The 22,571-nt window shown below is 34.8% G+C and overlaps 1 protein-coding gene across 5 annotated transcripts in view; it reads right to left on the reverse strand.

Moving 5' to 3' along the window:
- COL21A1 (collagen type XXI alpha 1 chain) overlaps window positions 1-22,571 on the reverse strand; it is a 209,595-nt gene that overhangs the window by 18,429 nt on the left and 168,595 nt on the right. For 3 of the 5 annotated variants that reach the window (XM_031667144.1, XM_031667141.1, XM_031667142.1), the window contains exons 18-20: window positions 2,501-2,545; window positions 1,750-1,917; window positions 396-449 (exon numbers count right to left, since the gene is read on the reverse strand). In XM_031667144.1, the coding sequence (XP_031523004.1) occupies window positions 396-449; window positions 1,750-1,917; window positions 2,501-2,545 (267 nt within the window). Of the gene's footprint in view, window positions 1-395; window positions 450-1,749; window positions 1,918-2,500; window positions 2,546-16,790; window positions 21,207-22,571 lie in introns of those variants that run through there. The other 2 variants (XM_031667146.1, XM_031667145.1) reach the window with 2 other exon arrangements.

Genomic DNA, 22,571 nt, shown 5'->3' on the forward strand with positions numbered 1-22,571 from the left:
GTTTTAGGATCTTCCCATACTATGTCTTCTGTACATATTCTTTCCCATTAGTGTAATATGTTTGTAAATGTAATTTAAAATAAAATTCACTGAGATTTAGACTTAACCATACTTAGTATTTTTAAATTAATAGCTAGAATATGCTTTCTAATTTATCTACAGTTAGGGTCCCTGATGTTTATTTGGGTGGCCGACTTTTTGAAAAACTGAAGAAATTTTTACTGTTTTAGAAAAATGCACATAGACATAATATTTTTCATACAACTGAATGGAATCCATGGACCTCAAGTATTTTATTGTTGTATCCCCTACATTTTTATGAACTCTTGAATATGAACTCCTAGTAGGTAAGTAGCAACATTGCAAACACTTTGATAATAATGACATCAACATACAGGCATCCCTGGGGCTCCTTTTTTTCCTTGTTGTCCTGGGGGCCCAATTTCTCCCTAAAAAATCAAACATTAAAAAAAAATTGTAAATTGTAAATTATCAATTTAGTTCAAGAACGTTTCTGCCAAAGCACAATGGAATGACAATTGAATATCAATCAGCTCAACTTTTTCTTTCTCTTCCACTACTGTAAGGAAGAAGCAAGGCAAGGCAAAAATTGGAACCTAACACCTTAAAGACCTTGGCATAGAGTCTGAGGATTTACTGTCAATATTTTTATTATGACATTTATAGTGACATTTGCCATTCTTTCAAAGGAAGACTTAGCAGCTTAGATGGAGTTGGTAAGGTAAATAACAGAAATAAAAATCAGGTGAAAAATTTTCCTATTTATCATAGAGTTTAAGAAATATGACAGTGAACATAAATTAATAAAGAAAAATAGAGTAAAAACATAACAGCATTAGACTTCAACTTCTGGGGTTGCAGCATTAGACTTCAACTTCTAGGGTTGCAGCTGACTAGGTCCTCTAAAGGGACCCTCTAAGTCCAGAATAAAAATCCTAGAAGGAACATCCTCTCTGAGAGTGTTGGTCTTCCAAGAAGTAGGAGATGTATTCAAAGATCTTTCATTTTAATGAAGTATACTTTGAGTTGGGGCTATAATTATGAGGATTTGAACTATACAGAACCCATGCCAGAGACAGAATTGTAGGAGCCAAGTAAAGTGGGAGTATCTGAGGGTGGATCCTCAGCTCTCGGGAAACTGAATGCTGGCCAGCCATGGAAAGGAAGCAGGAATCTTCAATACCTATGATGACTTGGGACTTTCAAAGGGGACTGAAATGGTATCCATGGTGACCAGCAGAAGGCAAGTCTTCATTTCCCAGTTAGGCTGACAGGGCAACCTCTAAATTAAGATGAAGCAATAAGCTCATGATATACAATATAGAAACAAGAGACAGCAAGCTACAGGAATGAGAATAATAAATAATAAACTGCAGATGTTAGAATTGTTAGAATTTAGAACTAGATATGAGATTTTTTTTAATTAAAAAAACAGAATCATGAAAGACTATTAGTACTGAAAACATAACAAGAGACTTCAAGAACAAAAAGTTGTGGTTTAAAAAATTATAAACTCTAAAAGTGAAAATTATGAGTATTTACAATTTAAAAAAAAATCAATTGATCATTCTAACAGATTAGACACAATAAAGAAAGAAAAAATAAACTATAAGGCATATCTAAAACATTTAACCAGAATGTATGACAACCAAAAATATGGAAATATAGTAGGTAATGCTAACAAGAGATGTGGAGTATACAATTAGAAGAAATAAAAAAATGTCTAACCAGAATTCCAGAAACAGAGAATGGAGCAGAGGTTATATGGAGATAATGGCTGATTCTTTCCAGAACTACTGGGAATAATTCCACAGAGCCAGGAAGCAAACCGAAGTCCCAGCAAGATGAATAAAGAGATATCCATATCAAGATATATTGTAGCGAATTTGAAGAACACTAAAAACAAATAAAATACCTTAAAAGGTTCCAAAAGGAAGAGACAGATCACTTACAAAAGAATGATAATTAGAATGACAGCCGATTTTTCACAGTTAACAATGAAAGCCAAAAAACCATAGAAGAAAATCTTCAATTTACTAAGAGAAAATAATTGTCAACCTTGAGTTGTATAGTCTACAAAATTGTCCTTCAAAACAAGAGCCAAATAAAGAAGTTTGTAATTAAACAAAAACTGAAAGCTTATTTACCAAGATACATATACTAAAAAGACATTCAAAAACATAGTTAGGTAAATTAACTTTAAAGAAGTAAATTATACCATGATTATCTTAGAGAACAAAGTTGAAAAGTAGCAAAGTAAAGGAGGAAGCATATAATGTAAATCTAAATTAAAATTATCTACATAAAACAACCATAAAACAATATATACAAATTTGTAAAGCCAGAACAACAGCTTCTAAAATTATATAATATTTGAAAAATTAACTGTTACCACAAATGTAAAAATGTATTTTTTCGTAGACAACAATGCATTAAATGAGCATATCCAGGCCCAAAGCTAACTCTCATGAATACTTACCTTTTGGCCCATTAATCCTCGGTTTCCAGGAAACCCTGGGATTCCCTAAAAACAAATAAAATAGATATTTGACTTATAAAAAATTGAAGACTTTATCATTAAAGAAGAATCAGTCACAACTGGAATTTTAACTGGTAAATAACACATATTTTCAAATGTATACATATTATAATATTGCTATTTATAATAATCTAATATGGAAAAGACAATTTATGAGATATAGTATTATATGACTACTACTGATATTTAGAGCTTTAAATAAAGGTTTTTTGAAAAAGAAACTATGAGGAAATTAATCTCAGTTCTTGCACCCCAACACGAGTGATAAAATTAAAACGATGTTTCATTTGAACATAGTCTTGTATTACTTGTAATGAATCATGCAAGAAAAATCTGTTAAATGATATAAGTTCTGATTTAGCGCAACAGTTCCTTTCCACAAGCCCTCAGTCTCACCACCTTAGTTAAAAATTAATTTAACTAAATGATTTCCTCCAACCTGAGCCTTGAAATACCCAAGAACCTAAATATTCATATAAAAAATGGCAATCTTTTCTCTTAATAACTCCCTTACTGATGCAATCATGAAGAATATGAAGACCACAGTTTGTGAAGAGACATAAAGAAGTACAAGTCACTCTTTCACATGGCTGAACCGATATGCACATGTCTCTAGCAACATTCAGAAAAAATTAATGCTAATTCTATCAAGTTAAGAATAAATTTAGCATAATCATTACTTGCAGAACAGTTCTATTTTCTGCCTTTTGATGCATTTACCCAAAATGATCATTCATCATGCAAAACACTGATTGTACTAATCAATTTTTGCTTTTTATTCCATTTTCTTAGCACCTATTTTGGTGACATTTTAGCTGAAATTGTTAATAACATTTATATTTTTATATATATGTATTGAAACTGAAAGACAAGGAAATTGGGTCACATCTATATGACTTTGAAAACCCTCTGCACTAGCAGGCCTTCCAAAGGAAAGCAGTACTCTTCAGTAAATCACAGCAGGTGCTAGAGCTGCCATTGCCAATGAGATCAAGTGTCTTCTTCTATTACAGGCAGAATCTGCCATTATATTTATTTTCACACCTGAAGTTTATAAATACAACCTTTATTGATCAATGTGCTAATCACAATTACAGGGCAAGACATAAGCACATAGTTCTAGTTTTAAAATCTGAACTTAAATCATACATTGGAATTCAGTTTGATTCTATTCAGCTCAATTCAGTTTACCACTTCACTATACTCTTTGCAGGAAACAAAAGTGGTATGTGAGCAATGACTATCAACAAGGGACTCAATCTACTTGAAAAGACAAGCCTTTATAAACATAAGTAGAGAATAATATGAAAACAATAAAAAATACCTTAAAGTAACAATATAAAACACAACCACAGTACACCTAATAAGCACTCTAAAACATAAAGTAAAAATAAAGTCACTGAGTTACGAATATAAAATGAATTGTATCTTCTTAGGCAGAAAATGCATATTCTCAATGCAATCAATTAAGGTAAACATTATTCAAAATAAGAGCCTCCATTTCAATGAACCATAATTTGCTGTGAAACCACTCTGTGACTTCCTCCCATTCAAATACCCACACACACATGAAAATTCACTAGAAGTTGAGATCAAGTTCTGAATTTAACTAAGACGTGTGTAAATTCTTCTCAGAAGCAAGGTGGCTATACATTGTTCTATGCTGGAAAACTGGTACAGTTCTGTCAATGTAATAATGTTGGCCCCGAGAATTCCTAACGGCCACATGAGATTACCAATGACAATGTCAGACCTGAGAAGCTGAATTTCTTACTAGTCTTTTATCATTTAAAGTTTTCATCACTATTCAAGCCTCTGTGCCCTTACACAGTCTGTGGTGTTAGCAGAATTAGTTACAGATATCCTGAAGACAATCCCAGTGTTAGCAAGTTCACATCCTTTCCCTGGAGAAAACAGTTATACTTCCATGAATAGCACCTTGGCTTCCACCTCCTCAAAGCCCTTGAGAGTCCATTTCCCCACTGTTTACTCCATGGAGTTGATTTGACACCTTTTGTTTTGTTTTGTTTTGTTTTTTGTTTTGTTTTTTGAGACGGAGTCTCGCTCTGTAGCCCAGGCTGGAGTGCAGTGGCGCGATCTGGGCTCACTGTAAGCTCCGCCTCCCGGGTTCACGCCATTCTCCTGCCTCAGCCTCCCTAGAAGCTGGGACTACAGGCGCCCACCACCACGCCTGGCTAATTTTTTTGTATTTTTAGTAGAGACAGGGTTTCACCGTGTTCGCCAGGATGGTGTCGATCTCCTGACCTCGTGATCCGCCCGTCTCGGCCTCCCAAAGTGCTGGGATTACAGGCGTAAGCCACCGCGCCCGGCCGACACCCTTTTTTTCTGAGACATTCTAATACTGAACTTGGCCTGTAGAAGAACATAGCCACAAATCTTACATTATTTCAACATATCTGATATTAAGATTATTTTCGGGAGATTCCAGATTATAAAAAAATAGTCCTTTTCTTTTTGTTCATCCTCTCAAACTGGCCAAAAATTTACATACGTTTCATAGATATGTATATCCATGAAGTCCTAATAGATCTTCTATGTCCGATTATGCTAAGAATTATTACTTCTTCTACAAATACCAAGTAAAAATATAAAAACTATACGATGTCAAAAACAAAATGTAGGCCTGATTTAGCTAAGGAATTCTTGGCAAAACTAATATAATACCGCAAGCATGCATAGAATACCAGCTTATTGAGGGCAAGGTTAACCAGGGAAACTGAAATCATTGAGCTATATTAGTTAATAAAATTCTCCAAGGTAATATTTTCCTAGGCTCCCAATATGTGTATTGAAATTGACTAAACTTTGCTAATTTTACATTAGCAGTAATGTTATCCAAAAGCATTTGAAAGTTAACAGTTTGTTGATCGCAAAGTATTCAGTGACAATTATTTTATAGAGTAAATGTGTTTCCAAGGAGACTATTTTCTATTTCGCTGTGGTTTTGGGTTCAGGCAACAGTGACAATGTCCAAGTAAAGACAGAAACAAGTAAGAGTAAGTGGACATATTTCCTCTACTTCTGTGATTTCAGTTTGGGTTTGAGGAAGAGCAGAAAGTCAACCAGAAAATCCTGCATAATGTTGTGGTTAAAGAATGTTGACATAAAAAATGTTCTAGAAGCTTCTCTGTAACCATTTAAACCACTGCTGTACAACAAACAAGTTGCTAAGAATAGAAATACATACTTTAGAATAAAGGGTTTGACTTCCATTTCCTAGAGAATACTTTGTAATGAAGGGAGTGTGTCTATGACAATATTACTTAGAAAAGACGAAATATCACATTATACTCCCCATATGTAATGAATGTATTCACTTATCTATGAAATTGGACCATCTTAGATCAAATTTGCTTTTAAGTAATGCAATACTTTCAATTCACTTAAAAAGATCTAAACTATTAATGGTACTTTTATATCAAATTATCTACTTTCTACACAATGGTAGAGCTATTTAATATCATCCAGTTATCAAAATATCAGAAGTATATTACATGTTTTCTTCATTATATCAAGAAGTGATTTACTCATTCTTAAAGATTCAATGAAGGAAAAATTCACATGTTGAAAGTATCATTCTCATTAACTAAAAAGATTCCAATATAATTATCAGTAAAGTGCATAGTAGAAGTCATATGAAGCAGCTAAAAAAATAGATGCTGGAGTCAGCCAGCCCATGTCCGGATCCACTCCAGGCCAGTTATTTAAATTGTAAAATCTCTGAATCCGTTTTCTTTGTGGGAAAAATAATAAAACCTATCTCATAGAGTTGGTACATTCTATCCATTAGCTTTCACAAATATTTAGCTCAGTGCTGGCATAATATTGAATAAATTTTTATAACTGTCTCTTCACAGTTCCTCCCTGACCTTTGAAAGTTGTGAAATACTTGAAGTCAATTTTTTTCCATGTCTCTAAGTTTTCTCCTCTTTCTCCATTGTGAGGCTTTTTCTTTTTGCCTTTCTACCTTGCCTTTCCCTACTTTAATTTCCAAAAATGTCCATTATATGTAGGATGATGCTAGCAATCTAAAGTTCCCCACTCGGGGGCGCCAACAAGTCAGCATTGCCCCCCCTATTCCGTACCTTTCCTTTTCATGTTTGGTTGATCTTGATTACAGAATAGTACTATCATGACTTTTGCTTTTTAAATATTTTAAATAATTCATCACTGTTCAGAAAAAGATGACCAAGAGTATTAAATATATTTATATTTATATATAGTTGAACCCTGCAATGTTTTTCAATTTTTTTTTCCACAGTAACTCGCAGGCCATTATGAATGATTTACAACAGATTATTCTGTGGTAAGGTAACTATAGGGAGAAGTAAGTTACAATCGCAGTTGCCAGACCTAAAAGAAACCAATATACAAGTACTTGCAATAAACCCTTGATAAGGAAATGACCAATTTTCTATTCCCACATTATGCTGTCATTAATCTTCAAGGAAAAAAAAAATCTAAGAATGTTGGATGGACTTATTCACCCTGGCCTGTAGACAATGGCCCACTTGGGACTGGACCCAAGTTACCCAAAGATAAACAATTTAAGTAGAAAATACTTTAGCCAATGATTATAGGCTACTCATGTTTATAATAAAGCAGAAAGTGTCACAAGTTTCACCTTATAGGCTACCAAAAAAGAGAACAAAGATATCATAGGAAGGAAAAGCCATTTGGAGGCCATTTTCAAGGCTACTCCAGTAATCGGCATTTCTTTTCCACACCAAAAGGCATTTCTACATTTTTATAAACCAATAAAATAGTCTGAACAATGTTACTGTTGCAAAAGCATCCTTTTCCAGGACAAGACAAAAATCACAAATTCTTAGCAAATAACAAACCTGAGAACTCAGACAAGGAGGAAGACTATCTGGAGAGGAAGGGAAAGGATTAAGAGATCTGGTACCCCTGTCACGTGGTGGGAAATTCATGTAGCCACCAGAGCCCAACAGGTCCAGAAAAACCACCTGCCCCTTTATATCAGTTAAGTGAAATGCATATGAAATACATGGATGTGTTAAAAAACAAACAAACAAACAAGCACGTATGTATAGACATATGTAAAACTTAAAATCAATTCCATTTTGAAAGAGAAAGTTACAAAACAATACTAGAGTTGTTCTAAAATGGGCTCTGATCCTCTGAAAGCCTGAAAAGTACCTACCACATTTTTCGGGTACATTTTTTTTTTGTTACTACATAACTCAAAACAAATTATAGTCAATTTCTCATTAAGGAAAAAATTAAAAGTGAATTTTTCAAAGACCCCATTTAACTTTAAAAACTTTAACTTGGTGCTGAATCGAAGTTAAAATAGAAGTTAAATCTTTTCAAGAGAAACTTGAAAATTTTACTATTTTTTTTGAAATTTTATATATAATAGAGGTAATCATACCAAAATATTTTAAAGCACCATTAACCATCCCCACCAAATAAAAAATGAAATTAGTTTGATAAAGAAAACACACTAATAAGTGAATTTTTAAACTTAGTTAATTTATATGATAAAAATAACTAGGTATTTAAAATTGTATCTAATCTAATATCTTCTATATCTCTTATTTATAACCTCATATTTTTGACATATATATGCTATTCCATCTAAATCTCTATACTAGTTATTGCATAATACAGCCCATTGTAAATTTTATGTTTATATAATGTAAATCTCATTTTCTTATTAAAATAATCAAAAAATTGATAGACAAGCATTGATTAAAGTAAAAAATTTAAATTTGTTTTCTATTAATCCATAACCAATTACTACACATTTAATGCATTAAAACAACATGAATTTATTATCTTAACAGTTCTGTGGGTCAGAAGTCCAGCATGGGTCTCACAGGGCTAAATTCCAGGAGTCATCAATGCTGCACTCCTTTCTGGAGTCTCTCGGGAAGAATCTGCTTCCTGTGCATTCAGGTTAATGGGAGAATTCCGTTTCTTGCAGCTGTAGGACCAAGGTAGCCATTTTCTTACTGGCTGTAAACTGAGGTCCATTTCCAGCTTCCAGGGGTGACTACATTCCTTGGTTTACAGCCCTAAGGAACCTATCATTCATTTTCTCTATCTTCAAATGGGTCAGTTCCTTATCTAGTCACATCTTTTTGCCCCGTTCCTGTTCTGTATTTTTCCACTTTCCATTATCATGATTACATTGGGCCTCCTTAGATAATCTGGAATAAAATTTCCATCTCAAGGTCATTAACTTTAATCACATATGCAAAATCCCTTTGCTGTGGAAAGTATCAGTTTCCAGGGATTCAAATATGGCTATCTTCGGGGAGAGGAGGGAGTTGTCATATTTTGTCTACCACAGAAATATTATCTAATATCTAAGGACCAGATAGTTTCTATGTAATTTAAATTCCTCCAAGGCATTAAAAGGATGATCATCTAAACTGAAATTATGAAGCCACTAATATTGTCAATAATAATACCTAAAAAAGAAATCTACAAGCTGATGTAATTTGTTAAAATAAATGCAAATGGACTTACCATAAGGCTACTAAGGTAAATATAGCAGTGTGTCAGAACAAAAGTAGAGCATGGCTAAGTAGGGTTTGTCTCAACACGCAAGAAATGTCTAATATAAAGAAATATATCTGTATAATATACTATACTAATGACATTCCCACATTAACAATTTAGAAGAAAAACACACAAAAACATCTCAAAATATATCAAAAATTCATTATTAAAAATTTATCATGCAATATTTGTGAAAACTCCCAATAATCTAGGAATAGAACTAATATTTGAAACCAAAGTCTGAATCAATCAGAAACCCATTTTAAACATCAAACTTGGTGAAACACTAGACATTTCTACTTAAATTCAGGAATAAACCATAGTCTATATTTTAAACCAGCAGTCACACTTATAGGGATATATCCTGCAGGAAAAATATTGCCTAAGTAGGCAGAAAAATACATATATATATATAACATTAATAAGAGAGATTAGATTGATTTATAGCTATGCTATAAATGAAATGAGGTAGATTTTATATTCTGTCTTATAATCTTATATGGTAAATGTTCATATTATAAAGTTAAATAAAAGTTTCAGTGGATCCAATTTGTTGTTTAAAAAAATTGTGTAGACTCTTATGTATTTGTATTTGCAAAGAAAAAAACCAGACATAATCTCATTAAATGAGTAACAACTGTTACTGCTGGGAATGGGAATGGAATTTGGGTAAGTGAAAGCATACTCAAATTTACAACACAACTTCTATACTTTTTGAGTACTTAAGATAAACTAAGTAAATAAATATATATAAGAAGTGATAAATAATGAATAAAAGGATTAGATACAACTAAAAAAATGTAATCAAATATACAATGCATAATAACAAACAAATGAAAAGTTGGCCCATACAAATTTCTTATCTTAAAAAATTCTCAAAACTTGTCTAAGAGTTTTTTTCCTCACATTTAAATCATTCAATAAATTACTGTCAAACATTGGTCTTTCAAAATAAAAAAGTAAAGATATTAAAGGTTGTGGCTATCATTTGGTAAGAGAACTAGAACAACCGGAAAGAATTATGCTGCAGACTCAGAAATCAATGCTGGGGGGATCTTAATACACCTCCCTGCTGTGACCTCCCTGTGTAATGCATTTGCTAAGTTTTCTTGCCTTGGGAAGTTATTCTTGCAGATAATTTTCACATATTGCTCAGTACACTGTGTTGGACACAGGCATTCATGTTGCTCAGGGAAGGATAATGCTGTGTTTAAAGAGCACTTTCTTTCACAGAAGAGCTAGGAATTCGACATTTGGCAAAATCGGCTTTCCCAGGCAGCATTTCCCCCATTTTCCCACAGTCATAGAACTTTTCTAAAACAAAAAATGATAATATATCAGGTTTATAACTGTAGATTGTTATTTTTGACTATTACATACAATTTCTTAAATCTGGAAAAATTAATAACCAAAAAATTTCATTAAAATTCAAGGTATAATAAAACTCATAAATTTAAATTATCTAATTTCTATCTTTGTGAGGATTTACCTCTCTTTCATATACGCAAGTTTAGTCCTCTTCAATTGCATATAGATGTGTTTTTGCTTTACAAAATAGATTTGTTTTTGTTATTTTTGTCAATAAATAAAACACAAAATATTTTAAATAAGCAAAGGAAACTGAACCCATTTGGAAACATAATTTCATATTATCATTTATGACAACATAAAAGCTTATTTAACCAGAGAAATACATATTAAAGCATGTATGGTCTAAAAAATATTAAAATGTCAGAATTACTTTCTTGTACCAGTATCATTAAAACTAATTGTTCTCCTCCAGTAGGTAACTTCTGTCTTCCTACCACGTTCATAGTCCTCTTTTTGATCTACCTGTCTCAAAGTGTATCAGTTTTTATATACAGTTGACCCTTGAACTGATATAATATCAGTAGTTATTAAATTTTACATCAGACTCACATGCAGTTGCCATTAAAAATATAGTTTCCTGGGCTTTGACCCCAAATTTTGATTCATTAGGAGCAGAATGGCCCCCAGAAAACTGAATTTTAATAGGCATTTCTGGTAATTTTGAGGTACTCTGTGAATCAGAGCTTGAGAAATAGTGTTCTTTATATAGTTTTTCAAGAGATAAATATACAGATCATTTTCAAGAGAGTATCATTTGTATATATATTTATATTCATAATACAGATAATTTTCAAGACTTCAATTTACATAGTCTCACTTATATAGTCTACTATATATTACATATAAAAATATTTAAATTATTTATATATAAATGAGACTCTTGAAAACTATCTGTATTATAGGTGTTAAGCTTGGATCAATCAGGGGTTTTAAATTTGATTACCAATAAAATTTTAAAATAATCCATTTTATGCCTCTCTGCTTAAAAACCATTACATATAGATTATTTTTCCACCAATCTATAACCCTTGAACAAAATCTTAACACTCTGCCTGTCACGATTACATTTGCTTATCTTTAATGGATTTTAGGAGTTTTAACCCACCACACAATTTTTATATACAGTTGACCCTTGAACTACACAGGGGTGAGTGGTGCCAAACCGTTGCACAGTTGAAAATCCACGGTTAAATTTTGACTCCCCCAAAATGTAACTACTAATAGCCTAGTTTTGGCTGAAAGCATTACTAATAACATAACAGTCAATTAACACATATTTTGCATGTTATATGTATTGTATACTATATTATTACAATAAATAAACTAGAGAAAAGCAAATGTTATTAAGATAATATGGAAGAGAAAATGTATCTACTATTCATTAAGTGGAAGTGGATCGTCATAAAGGTCTTCACCCTTATCATCTTCATGTTAAGTAGGCTGAGGAGGAAGAAGAGGAGGGGTTGGTCTTGCTGTCTCGGGGGTGACAGAGACAGATGTGGAAGAGGTAACAGGGAAGCAGGAAAGGCCGGCACACTGGGTGTAATTTTGTGGAAGCACACTGTAATTTCTGCCTGGCTTTTTGCTTTTCATTTATCTAAAAACGTTTCTATAAGGCACCAATCCTTCTTCTACCATTTGCTTCAGTGTCAGTACCCATATCATAGAAGTGTCTGTGCTGTAAAAGAAGTCAAAAGCAGTCTCGAATAATCCGAACCATTCTGCCAGCTTGTCTAATGTCAATTTGTTTTCTGGCACTGCTTCTTCTCCATCTTCTTCCTATAGTCTAGCACTGGTTTGGAGGCACTTATCACCATCAAGTTGTCTTCTGTTAATTCCTCTGATTTGGTGTCTGTCACCTCTTGAATCTCTCCACGATCCGTATCTTGGGACCCTTGTCCCTTCACCTTTTTTGTTTTGTTTTGCCGTATCCACAGTCTCTTTTGTGATTTCCCTGATTGGTTGTGTCATAAGATCATGTACAACATTTGGACACAGTTTTCTCCAGTAGAATTTTATGTTTCAGGCTTCGTGGCTTTTTCTACAACAATGATAGCATTTTCAGTGGTGTAATTCCAGACTTTCATGACATTCTCTCCCCTGGGGTTCTCTTCCATAGCATGGACAACCTTTCCATACAGTACCATGTGTAATGAGCTTTAAAGGTCCTCCTTATGATACAGTCTAGAGGCTGAATTAGATACATTGTCTTAGGGGGCAAGTACACCATTCAGATGTCTTTAGTGTTGAACTCATGGGGTTCTGGGTGGCTGGAGGCATTGTCTAATATCAAAAGAACTTTAAAATGCAGTCCCTTACTAGCAACGTACTTCCTGATTTCAGGGACAAAGCATTGATGGAACCAATCCAGAAACAGCATTCTCTCATCCAGGCTTTCTTGCTATACAACCAAAAGACTACCAGCTGGTGTTTATAGTTTCCCTTCAAGGCTTGGGAGTTAACAGCTCTATAGATAAAGGAAGTCCTGATTATAAACCCTACTGCATTTGTACAAAACAGTAAAGTTAGCCTATCCTTTCCTGACTTAAATCCTGGGGTTTGTTTCTCTTCCTAACAAGTGCCTTTTGTGGCATTTCTTTCTTCCAGAATAGGACAATTCTATCTGCATTAAAAATCTGTTCAGGAAGATATCCATTTCTCCTCAATGAGATTCTTAGTGGCATCTGGAAATGCTTGTGGTGCTGCTTTGTTGGCAGAAGCTGCTTCTCCTGTGTTTGACAATTTTTAAGCCAAATCTGTTTTTAAAATTATCAAACCATCCTTTGCTGACATTAAATTCTCCAGCTTTTGGATTCTTCATCTTTGTTTTGCTTTAATTTGTCATAGAATAATTTTGCTTTTTAGGCCGGGCACGGTGGCTCACACCTGTAATCCTAGCACTTTGGGAGACCAAAGTGGGTGGAGCACCTGAGGTCAGGACTTCAAGACCAGCCTGGCCAACATGGTGAAACCCCATCTCTACTAAAAATACAAAAATTAGCCAGGCATGGTGGCACATGCCTATAATCTCAGCTACTCAGGAGGCTGAGGCAGGAGAATTGCTTGAACCCGGGAGGCGGAGGTTGCAGTGAGCTGAGATTGAGCCACTGCACTCCAGCCTGGGAAACAGATCGAGACTCCATCTCAAAAGGAAAAATAATTTTGCTTTTTAAAAAACCATATTTGTGTCTATTAGTATGCCTTTCTTATAGCGATCCTGCATTCACCTAAAAGCTGAATTTTCAATATGAGACAAAAAGGAATTTTGCAAAAAGTGCAAGGTTTTGCACCTGCCGGCATAGCTGCAGCAACAGTTTCACAAATTTCCTTTTCTTTTTTTTGTTTTACAATGGTCCTTACACTGTATTATCTCCACATGGTGGGCAATAGCAGCAGCAGACCTCAATCTATGGTTACATATCAAGCAATAAAACCTTTTCTTAAAATGTCACAACTTTTTTTCTGCTTTTCGGGAGCACTTCCAGAATCACTAGTGGTATTTTCTATGTACTATTTTTTCATAATGTTATTCAAAGTTTACAGTGTTGCACTAACCAATGAAAAATATGCAAAACCACGAGAGATCTTTTTCTTTGAGACAGAGTCTCACTCTATCACCCAGGCTGGAGTATAATAATGTGATCTCTGCTCAATGGGGCCTCGACCTCCCAGGCTCAGGTGATCCCACCCACCTCAGCCTCCTGAGTAGCTGGGACTAGGCACACACACATCACCACATCTGGCTAATTTTTTGTATGATTTGTAGAGATGGGGTTTTGCCATGCTACCAGGCTAGTGTCAAACTCCTGGGCTTGGTCAAGTGGTCTGCCCACCCTGAACTCCCAAAATGCTGGGATTACAGCATGAGCCACCACACCCGGCTGAGATCACTTTCTACTGTAATACACAATTTATTTGAAAGATAAACTGCTCCCGTGGAGATGATTAGCATCACATGGCATTTTAAGCTGATATCTGCAACAGTTGAGCTCACCACAATAGCAACAGGAGGTGGCTATGAAATTATTACAGTAATACAATATGCACTACAGTTAATTTTAGGCAATTATGATTTAATATTACATCTTTACATTGGTTTACATTTATCTCAACTGCAAATGGCACTATGTATGCTCTGTAAATGTTTGTATGTGTAAGTTTTGAAATTTTCATTATAGTAAATAATACAGAGTAATATCTACATATATTTTTTGCACTTGTGGCATAACTTTTTATTTTAAAAAATATTTCTATGTGACATGGTTCATTCACAAGTTTTTAAAATTGTCAAAACTCTCCAAAAAAATTTTCACTATATGTATTGAAAAAAAGCACAGATAAGTGGACCCATACAGTTCAAATCCATATTGTTAAAGTCAAAGTCTGTTTACATGATATCAACCCATAAAATCTAGACTTGATATCCTATATACATGGTAAGTTTCCTTTCACCCATTCTCTTCAAATCAGAGATCAATTTAATCAGTCCCCATACCAGTGAGACTACTGAGCCTACATCAGCAACAATGAGATTCTATTTACTTAGAGGATATGTTATCCATTCTAAGAATTAATCATACATCATCTCATATTTGCAATAGCATTTATTCCTCTTGAAATTTCAGGGCTCAATAAAGCCTCTTTCAAATTATAAAGAGATGGATAGAAAAGGGGAAAAAAATCAAATAAAATACTTTAATACTTATTGGTGGTTCTTACAATAACAATAATTTAAAAGACTTCTTGCCGGGCACAGTGGCTAACGCCTGTAATCCCAGCATTTTGGGAGGCTGAGGAGGGCGGATTACGAGGTCAAGAGATCGAGACCATCCTGGTCAACATAGTGAAACCCCGTCGCTACTAAAAATACAAAAATTAGCTCGGCATGGTGGCATGTGCCTGGAGTCCCAGCTACTCAGAAGGCTGAGGCAGGAGAATTGCTTGAACTCGGAAGGCAGGGCTTGCAGTGAGCTGAGATCGCTCCATTGCACTCCAGCCTGGCAACAGAGCGAGACTCCATCAAAAAAAAAAAAAAAAAGAAGAAGACGCAGATTTCTTAGAAAAACACACAAAAAAAATGATCAGTGCCATAGACACAGAGCTTCTAAATTTAAAATCAACAATGTTACTTTATGTTGTTGTTTGATGGTAGTCCAGTTTTACTATGTCAATGATATTTATGTCATTTATAATAGGAAAGAATAAAACAGATCTGTGATTAAACCTGGTGGGACTTTATTAACTAACTTATACAGATAATGAGCCAACATTTGCTTTGTGAGGTCAAAATAAACGACACAATATTTTCACAGTCACTACATTGCCAAATGTCATATTGTAGAAGACCAAACAGTTACAGATATTGCTTACAAATTTAGTCAATCCTATAGACAAACTGAGCATTTACATTATTTTAGATAAAGCCTATTTCAAAATGCATTTTAAGAGTTATTCTCAATCATATTTTAAAGCATAATTACTATGACAATATATTATTGTAATAGTGTTTTATACAGTAATATTGTTTTATAATTATATACATAACTACATTATTACAAAAATAAATACAATTGAATTTTCAAATTGTACTATCCAAATTGTTACATGTGGATTGCCTTCACACTAAGAACTGCTGTGTGAAATTTGTAACAGCAGATATTTGAGTTTAAAGTTAAAGTTGGTTTATTTGGCACATACTTGGTATGTGCCACTCCTGGAGCCTGAAAAAGGGGTGAGAAAAAGTATTACAAACCTGTACAAAAGACTGAAACATCTTACCATATGATTGCAAACCAAGTAAAAACAATAATAGAACTAGTTGGTTTTTCTCTTCTTTCTTTTCAATCTAAATAAAAACATACCATCAAGCAGGCAAATAAAGATACCTCCACTTTACTAGCATCACAAAGTAGATTGGTAATTCCACATGGGAAATTATCACAGCAATTCATCATTAATATTCCCCAATAATTTTATGCATGTCTTCTGTGTACATGCATAAAACTGATATGCCAAATAATCACAGTGCAGAAAAGATGATTAAACAAAAGATCTACTTGTCTCTTAAGTACATGGTAACTTGGACTGGCTCAGCAGTAAACATTACATCATAAAGACAAGCATAACATGTGGTTAAGCAAGAATTCGAAAGGCATGAGGAAAGGAAACAATAAAAGCCTCTATGAGCCAGTGTTTCAACCACACTACAGTGATCCCCATGTCTTTATTCCTGGAAAAATGAGACAGCAAACATTTCCAAAATAAAACTGCTAAGGCCATCCTTCATTAAGAAACATGCGCTCACCTCCATAGATCCAGGAAACATGGCATTCTTTTCCTCCTTTTCATGGAGCTCCAGGGATCTCAGCTCACAGCAGAACCCAGTCCCTGCCTACAAATTTTCACTGTGAGCCATAAGGCTCCCTGTACACAGTGGACCTGGCCGGTGAGCAGAGAACTAGAAAGCAAATGATTTAGATTGCCTGATGAAAACGTTAACATCAAAAACAACATGCCATCAGGATTGAGCACCAGGACAAAAATAGCTATGACAAAGCAGCAGTGGAAACAATTCTGCAGGTAACTTGGTTGGCAAGAATTGGCCAAAGAAGACTAACTGGTCAACATGATAACTTGGGTCTAAAAGTGAATTCAATTGAAAATGAATATTTTCTGTTACTGTTTTTTCAACTACTAGTAAATTTAGTCTACTGTTGCCCTCATATTGCTCTGTCCTCACCATCCACCTAGCTGTCCAAGATAAAATCAGAGTGATTTTCGGAAAAGAAAATTCCAAAATATTAAGTTAGGAAAAGAAATTTCCAAAACATTAAGGATTCTTTGAAACAATCTTGTCCTTTAGTCTTAGAATAAAAACTAAAATGTAGTCTAGCAAAGTTGGCATCTTTTAAAAGAAAAAAACACTAAAAAGCACTCAAAATCTAGGCCTCAATTTTTGTTATAGTACAAAAACAATATATGCTCATGGGAGAAAATAAAATAATGGCAAGAAAAATGCAACATAACAGACATCAAAAACCCATCTGGGGAAAAATAAGCAAAGTAATTGAAACATAATTAAACCATATGACTTGTATCCATGCAGATCCTTTTTTACGCATATATATTTATATATTTTTTAACTATTATATATAGCACATTAAATATCATCCATTTAATTGTTTCAAATTTACAATACAATAATACAGAGAAGAAATATGGGCTAAAAGTTACTAATACAATAATGAAAAATGTAGGAAAATGAGAAATTAGACAAATTAAATTTTTAAAAATACATGAGAATTTAACAAAATTGATAGTACAGAAAATATTGACTGAAGAGTCTTGCTTTCAAATTCTCATTGAAACCAACTTGTTTATTGACTTGCTGAAAGCCCAAATATTTTTGGTCAACACATATGCTACCAACAGTTTGCAATATACACCAATATGTACTCACATACATTTTTATATAGGTTCATTACATAAAATGATTAAGAATTAGACTAAACGAAAAGTCTAGTGTACTAGTTTCCAATAGCTACTGTAACAAATTACCACAAACTTGGTTTACACAACAGAATTTTATTCCCTCACGGTTCTGGAATGCAGAAGTCTGAAGTCGAAGTCTTTTCAGGGCTGTGTGTCCTCCAGAAACTCAAGGGAAGATTCCATTGCTTGCCTCTCTCAATTTTTGGTGGGTGCCAGCATTCTTTGGCTTGTGGATACATCACTCCAATCTTAGTCACCGTGGTCTCATTACTCCCTCCTCTTCTCTGTATGAAATTTTCCTCTGCTTCTGTCTTACAAGGGCACTAGTGTGACATTTAGGATCCACTGGGATAAACCATGATAATCTCCCTGTGACAAGATACTCATTCATATGTACAGAAGACCTTTTTTTCAAATAAGGTAATATTTACAGATTTCGGGGATTAAGAGGTGATGTCTCAGAGGAGGGTAATTTTCAACCTAACACAGTCTACCCTCTGGACTTCAAAGATTCACATTCATCCCACATAAAGTATACATCCACCCCAACCCAATGTCCACAAAAGTCTCAACTTATTACAGTGAAGTTCAAATTCTTATCTAAATAATAAATCGCTCAAAAGTCCCAAATCTTGTTATCTAAATCAGCTATGGGTGTGATCCATCCTGGGACAAAATCCCTTTCCATCTATCAACCTGTAGACTACAGAGCAAGTTATCTATTTCCCAATTATGATGTTAAGACAGGCAAAGGATAAGTTATCAACATACCTATTCAAAGAGAAGAAAAGAGTCACTGCTCCCCTGCAATATTGAATCCAGCAGAAAAAAATTCCATCAGGTTTCATGACCTAGGAATACCCCTCTGGACTTGGGACCCTGCCCTCTGGGTGAGAAGCTCCGGCCTCTGTGCCCACGATTCCAGCCTTGGAATCACTATTCCTTTTTACTTGAAAGATAGTACATAATTGAAGTTGAGTAGTTTTATCAGCCTGCTTCCTACCTATAAAAATTTTGAGTGTCCAACAGCCTTCCCTCACTTTGTCTTGTCTCTGTACCTTTCGTTCCAAACTGGCAGAGTTTCTGCTGATATAACATTATCGAAACCTTGTAAGTTTCCTGTACATATAATGAGGATTTACACAATTATACAAGAGGCTCCTCCCCAGGTTTCTCCTGGATAGTCTCATATCTTTATTTGTGGCTTCCACTGGGCTGGTTGAATGGATTCATGAGTCCCATATCTAATCTCTTTTGCACTAGCAAACTTTGTCTAGCCACAACCTTAACCTTGTTTCCAGCATGCATGTGTAACAGTGAAGCTGCTAATTTTAACATCTTTTGCAATCTGTATAAGCAGGATATTTCCCAAATCATCAAATGCTGGTTCCTTTTTGCTTAACAGTTCTTTCCTCAAATACCTTTTTCTCCTCACACTTTACTATAAGCAGTAAAAAAAAAAAAAATCATGCTCTATCTTTAGCACTTTGCTTGGCAATCTTGTCAGCTAAATATACAAGTTCATCACTTAGAAGTCTTACTTTCCGCATAACTACAGGATATCATTTAGCTAAATTTTCTACCACTTTATGACAAGGTGTCACCATTCTTCCAGTTTCCTATAGCATGTTCCTCTTTCCTCCTTTATCAACAGTGCCTTTAATGTCCATTCATCTAGCAACAGTGTCTTGATGATGCTATACATATTTTCTGAGATGAGAAAGGCTTTCTCCACATGACTTCCACTTCTTCACTGAGCCCTCACTATCAATCTTTAACATTCATTTTTCTACCAATAGTCTGTTCAAGGCAATATAGACTACTTCTACCATGTGCCTCAAAATTCTTACAGCCTCTAAACATTACCCAGTTCCCAAGTCACTCTACATTTTAGGTACTTAGGTAGTTTACTCCCGGAAACAAAATCTGCATCAGTCAGGGTTCCACCAGAGAAACAGAACCAGCTGAGATATATCAATGTATGTATACACACATATACACAGCAGAGACTTGTTGCAAAATATTGGTTTATGCAAGAGTGGGGACTGGTTAGGCAAACACCAATCCATAAGACAGACAATTAGGAGGTGTAAGCCGGAAACTCTCATGCAGGAGCTGACACTGTAATCCATGGGAAGAATTTCTTTTTTCTCTAGGAAACTTCAGTTTTGCTCTGAACTTTCAACTGACTGGTTCATGCCCACCAGAAAATCCAAGATCTCCCCATCAGAAGATCTTTAACTTAATCATTTCTGCACAGACCTTTTTATCCAAATAAAACCACATTTACAGGTTTCAGAAGTTAAGATCTGATGTTTTTTAGGAGGAGGCATTTTTTAACCTACTACCACTAGTATTTAAAGAAATTCGTCTAAAATTTCCTTGGATCTGACCCACAATTTTTTATTGCAATTTTATTAATTTCTATTTTTTCAAGCCTATTATTTTCTAATTATCCCAAAATACAGACCTTCTCTTTAAATACCTTTGTTATTATTTCGATACGTTCCATTTAAAAATATTTTAGGATCACTTGCACTAGCCCAAACTGGTTCTTCGTGTTTTATTCCCTGCTTACTGTTTGATGTTTCTCTGTATCCATCCATGCAGTAAGACTTCGGAGAGTCATCTCTTATCTTACCCACATCCATTGGATCCTCAAGCCCTGCTAGTACCTGTTTAGTTCATTTCAAATCCATCCCACTCTCCCCCTCCCAACTCTGACCATTCTTGCTTTAGTTGTTACTAGAGGTGACAGAGCTCACTAACTGCTTCCAGTCAAAGGTTTTAAGTAGGGAAGTAGGGCTCCCATTACTCTCAGAATTAAGTGCAAACAGCACAGACATCTAAAGTCCTTCCTGGTTTGGCCACTATCTATCCCTAAAACCTTACCTACTGTTTCTATCACTTTCCTTTCATGTACCACATGGCAGCCTGAACTACTGTCAGTTCTTCTCAGAATATGTTTTCTTCTGCTTCTATATTTTGGAACATGCATGCTGCACACTCCTGCCTTGCCAGGCCAAACAACTTTGACGAGCCCACTCATATTTATATATCATTCAGAATTTGGCCAAGAGAGTTGTGTTTATAAGAAGGCATCCCTATACATTTTAAATAGGTGAACTGTATGTGAATTCTATCTCATAATATCGGTTTTTTTTGTTTTTGTTTCTTTTGAGACAGAGTCTCCCTCTGTCACCCAGGCTGGAGTGCAGTGGCATGATCTTGGCTCACTGCAGCCTCCACCTTCCAGGTTTAAGCGATTCTCCTGCCACAGCCTCCCGAGTAGCTGGGATTACAGGCGCCCACCACCACACCTGGCTAATTTTTGTATTTTTAGTAGAGGTGGGATTTCACCATGTTTGCCAGGCTGGTCTAAAACTCCTGACCTCAAGTAATCCACCTGCCTTGGCCTCCCAAAATGCTGGGATTACACACATGGGCCACCACGTCTGGCATGCAATTTTTTTTTTTAAAAGAATGCATAACTTTTGGCAACGCCTGCAGACTCATGTAAGGTTATACACATCTTCCATGGCCTTTCAGGCTCCCCACATACCTACATTCATAACATTCATACTGTGTTGCCATCTATTGGCTCATCTGACTCCTTGATGGCCAGGCCACGATTCATTAATCTTCACATTCTCCTCAATTAGTATGATGCCTGGCACAAAGTAGACACTCAGTAAATACTGTTGAATAAATAATTGAAAGAATATAATCTTTAAACACAGCAATTCGTGGTTGAAACAAGTTATAATAAATCTATCCATTGTTAGACCTGAGTTTACAGTTTCCTGAATTGAAGTTAATTAGGTATAATTTACCACTTAGAAAGTAAATTACTTTTAGGATTGGATTACTTTTAGGATTGACACATATTAGCTTTCAAATTCAAAGTATTGACATGTGAATGTATTTGTACTTTGAAGCAATATAATCATTTCCTAATAAATTATAGCGCTAGCCATTAATTTTAATTCTGGGAGTTAGTGTTCATATGTATCAATCTGCTTACAGGGATGAATCACCATTAGACTGACATAAGCTGTGTTTAATTAGCTTTAAAGTATTTTTCCAAGAGCTTCTGTCCTTCCATCTGAAGCTCCATTAATTTTCTTGGCTGCCACATTATAGAATAAAGTGAATATGCCCTTTATAGTAGAGCCAAGGCATTTATTACCACTACTTAAAACCATTATTCCCACACAATGGAAGAATGTTTATTTCTTTGTGTCACAAAATATATAAACTTTATGGATTTCTTTCTATTTTCAAAGCTTTTCCACAAATGATAAGAATCCATTTGCACAGCATAATAAAAACCAAGTTTTCATTAATTGTAAAAATAAAAAAAAAATAGCTTGTAACGCTATCTGTTCTTATTTGGAAGAAAATACAGACCAGAAGAATTGTTTCCAGACATCAGCAAATTTGAGACACTTAACCTATGAATTGCTTTCCTAACAGGGTGCATTTCCTGGCATAGGAAACTTGGCTTCCTCTTCGCCATTCAACAAGAAAGAGAGGGGAATGGAGCAAAAGAAGTAAAGGGGCCCCTCCTGTCTTCTCCAGTCTATTGGGCTGG

This window comes from Papio anubis, chromosome 6 (genome assembly GCF_008728515.1).
Source record: "Papio anubis isolate 15944 chromosome 6, Panubis1.0, whole genome shotgun sequence".
Lineage (NCBI taxonomy): Eukaryota > Metazoa > Chordata > Mammalia > Primates > Cercopithecidae > Papio > Papio anubis.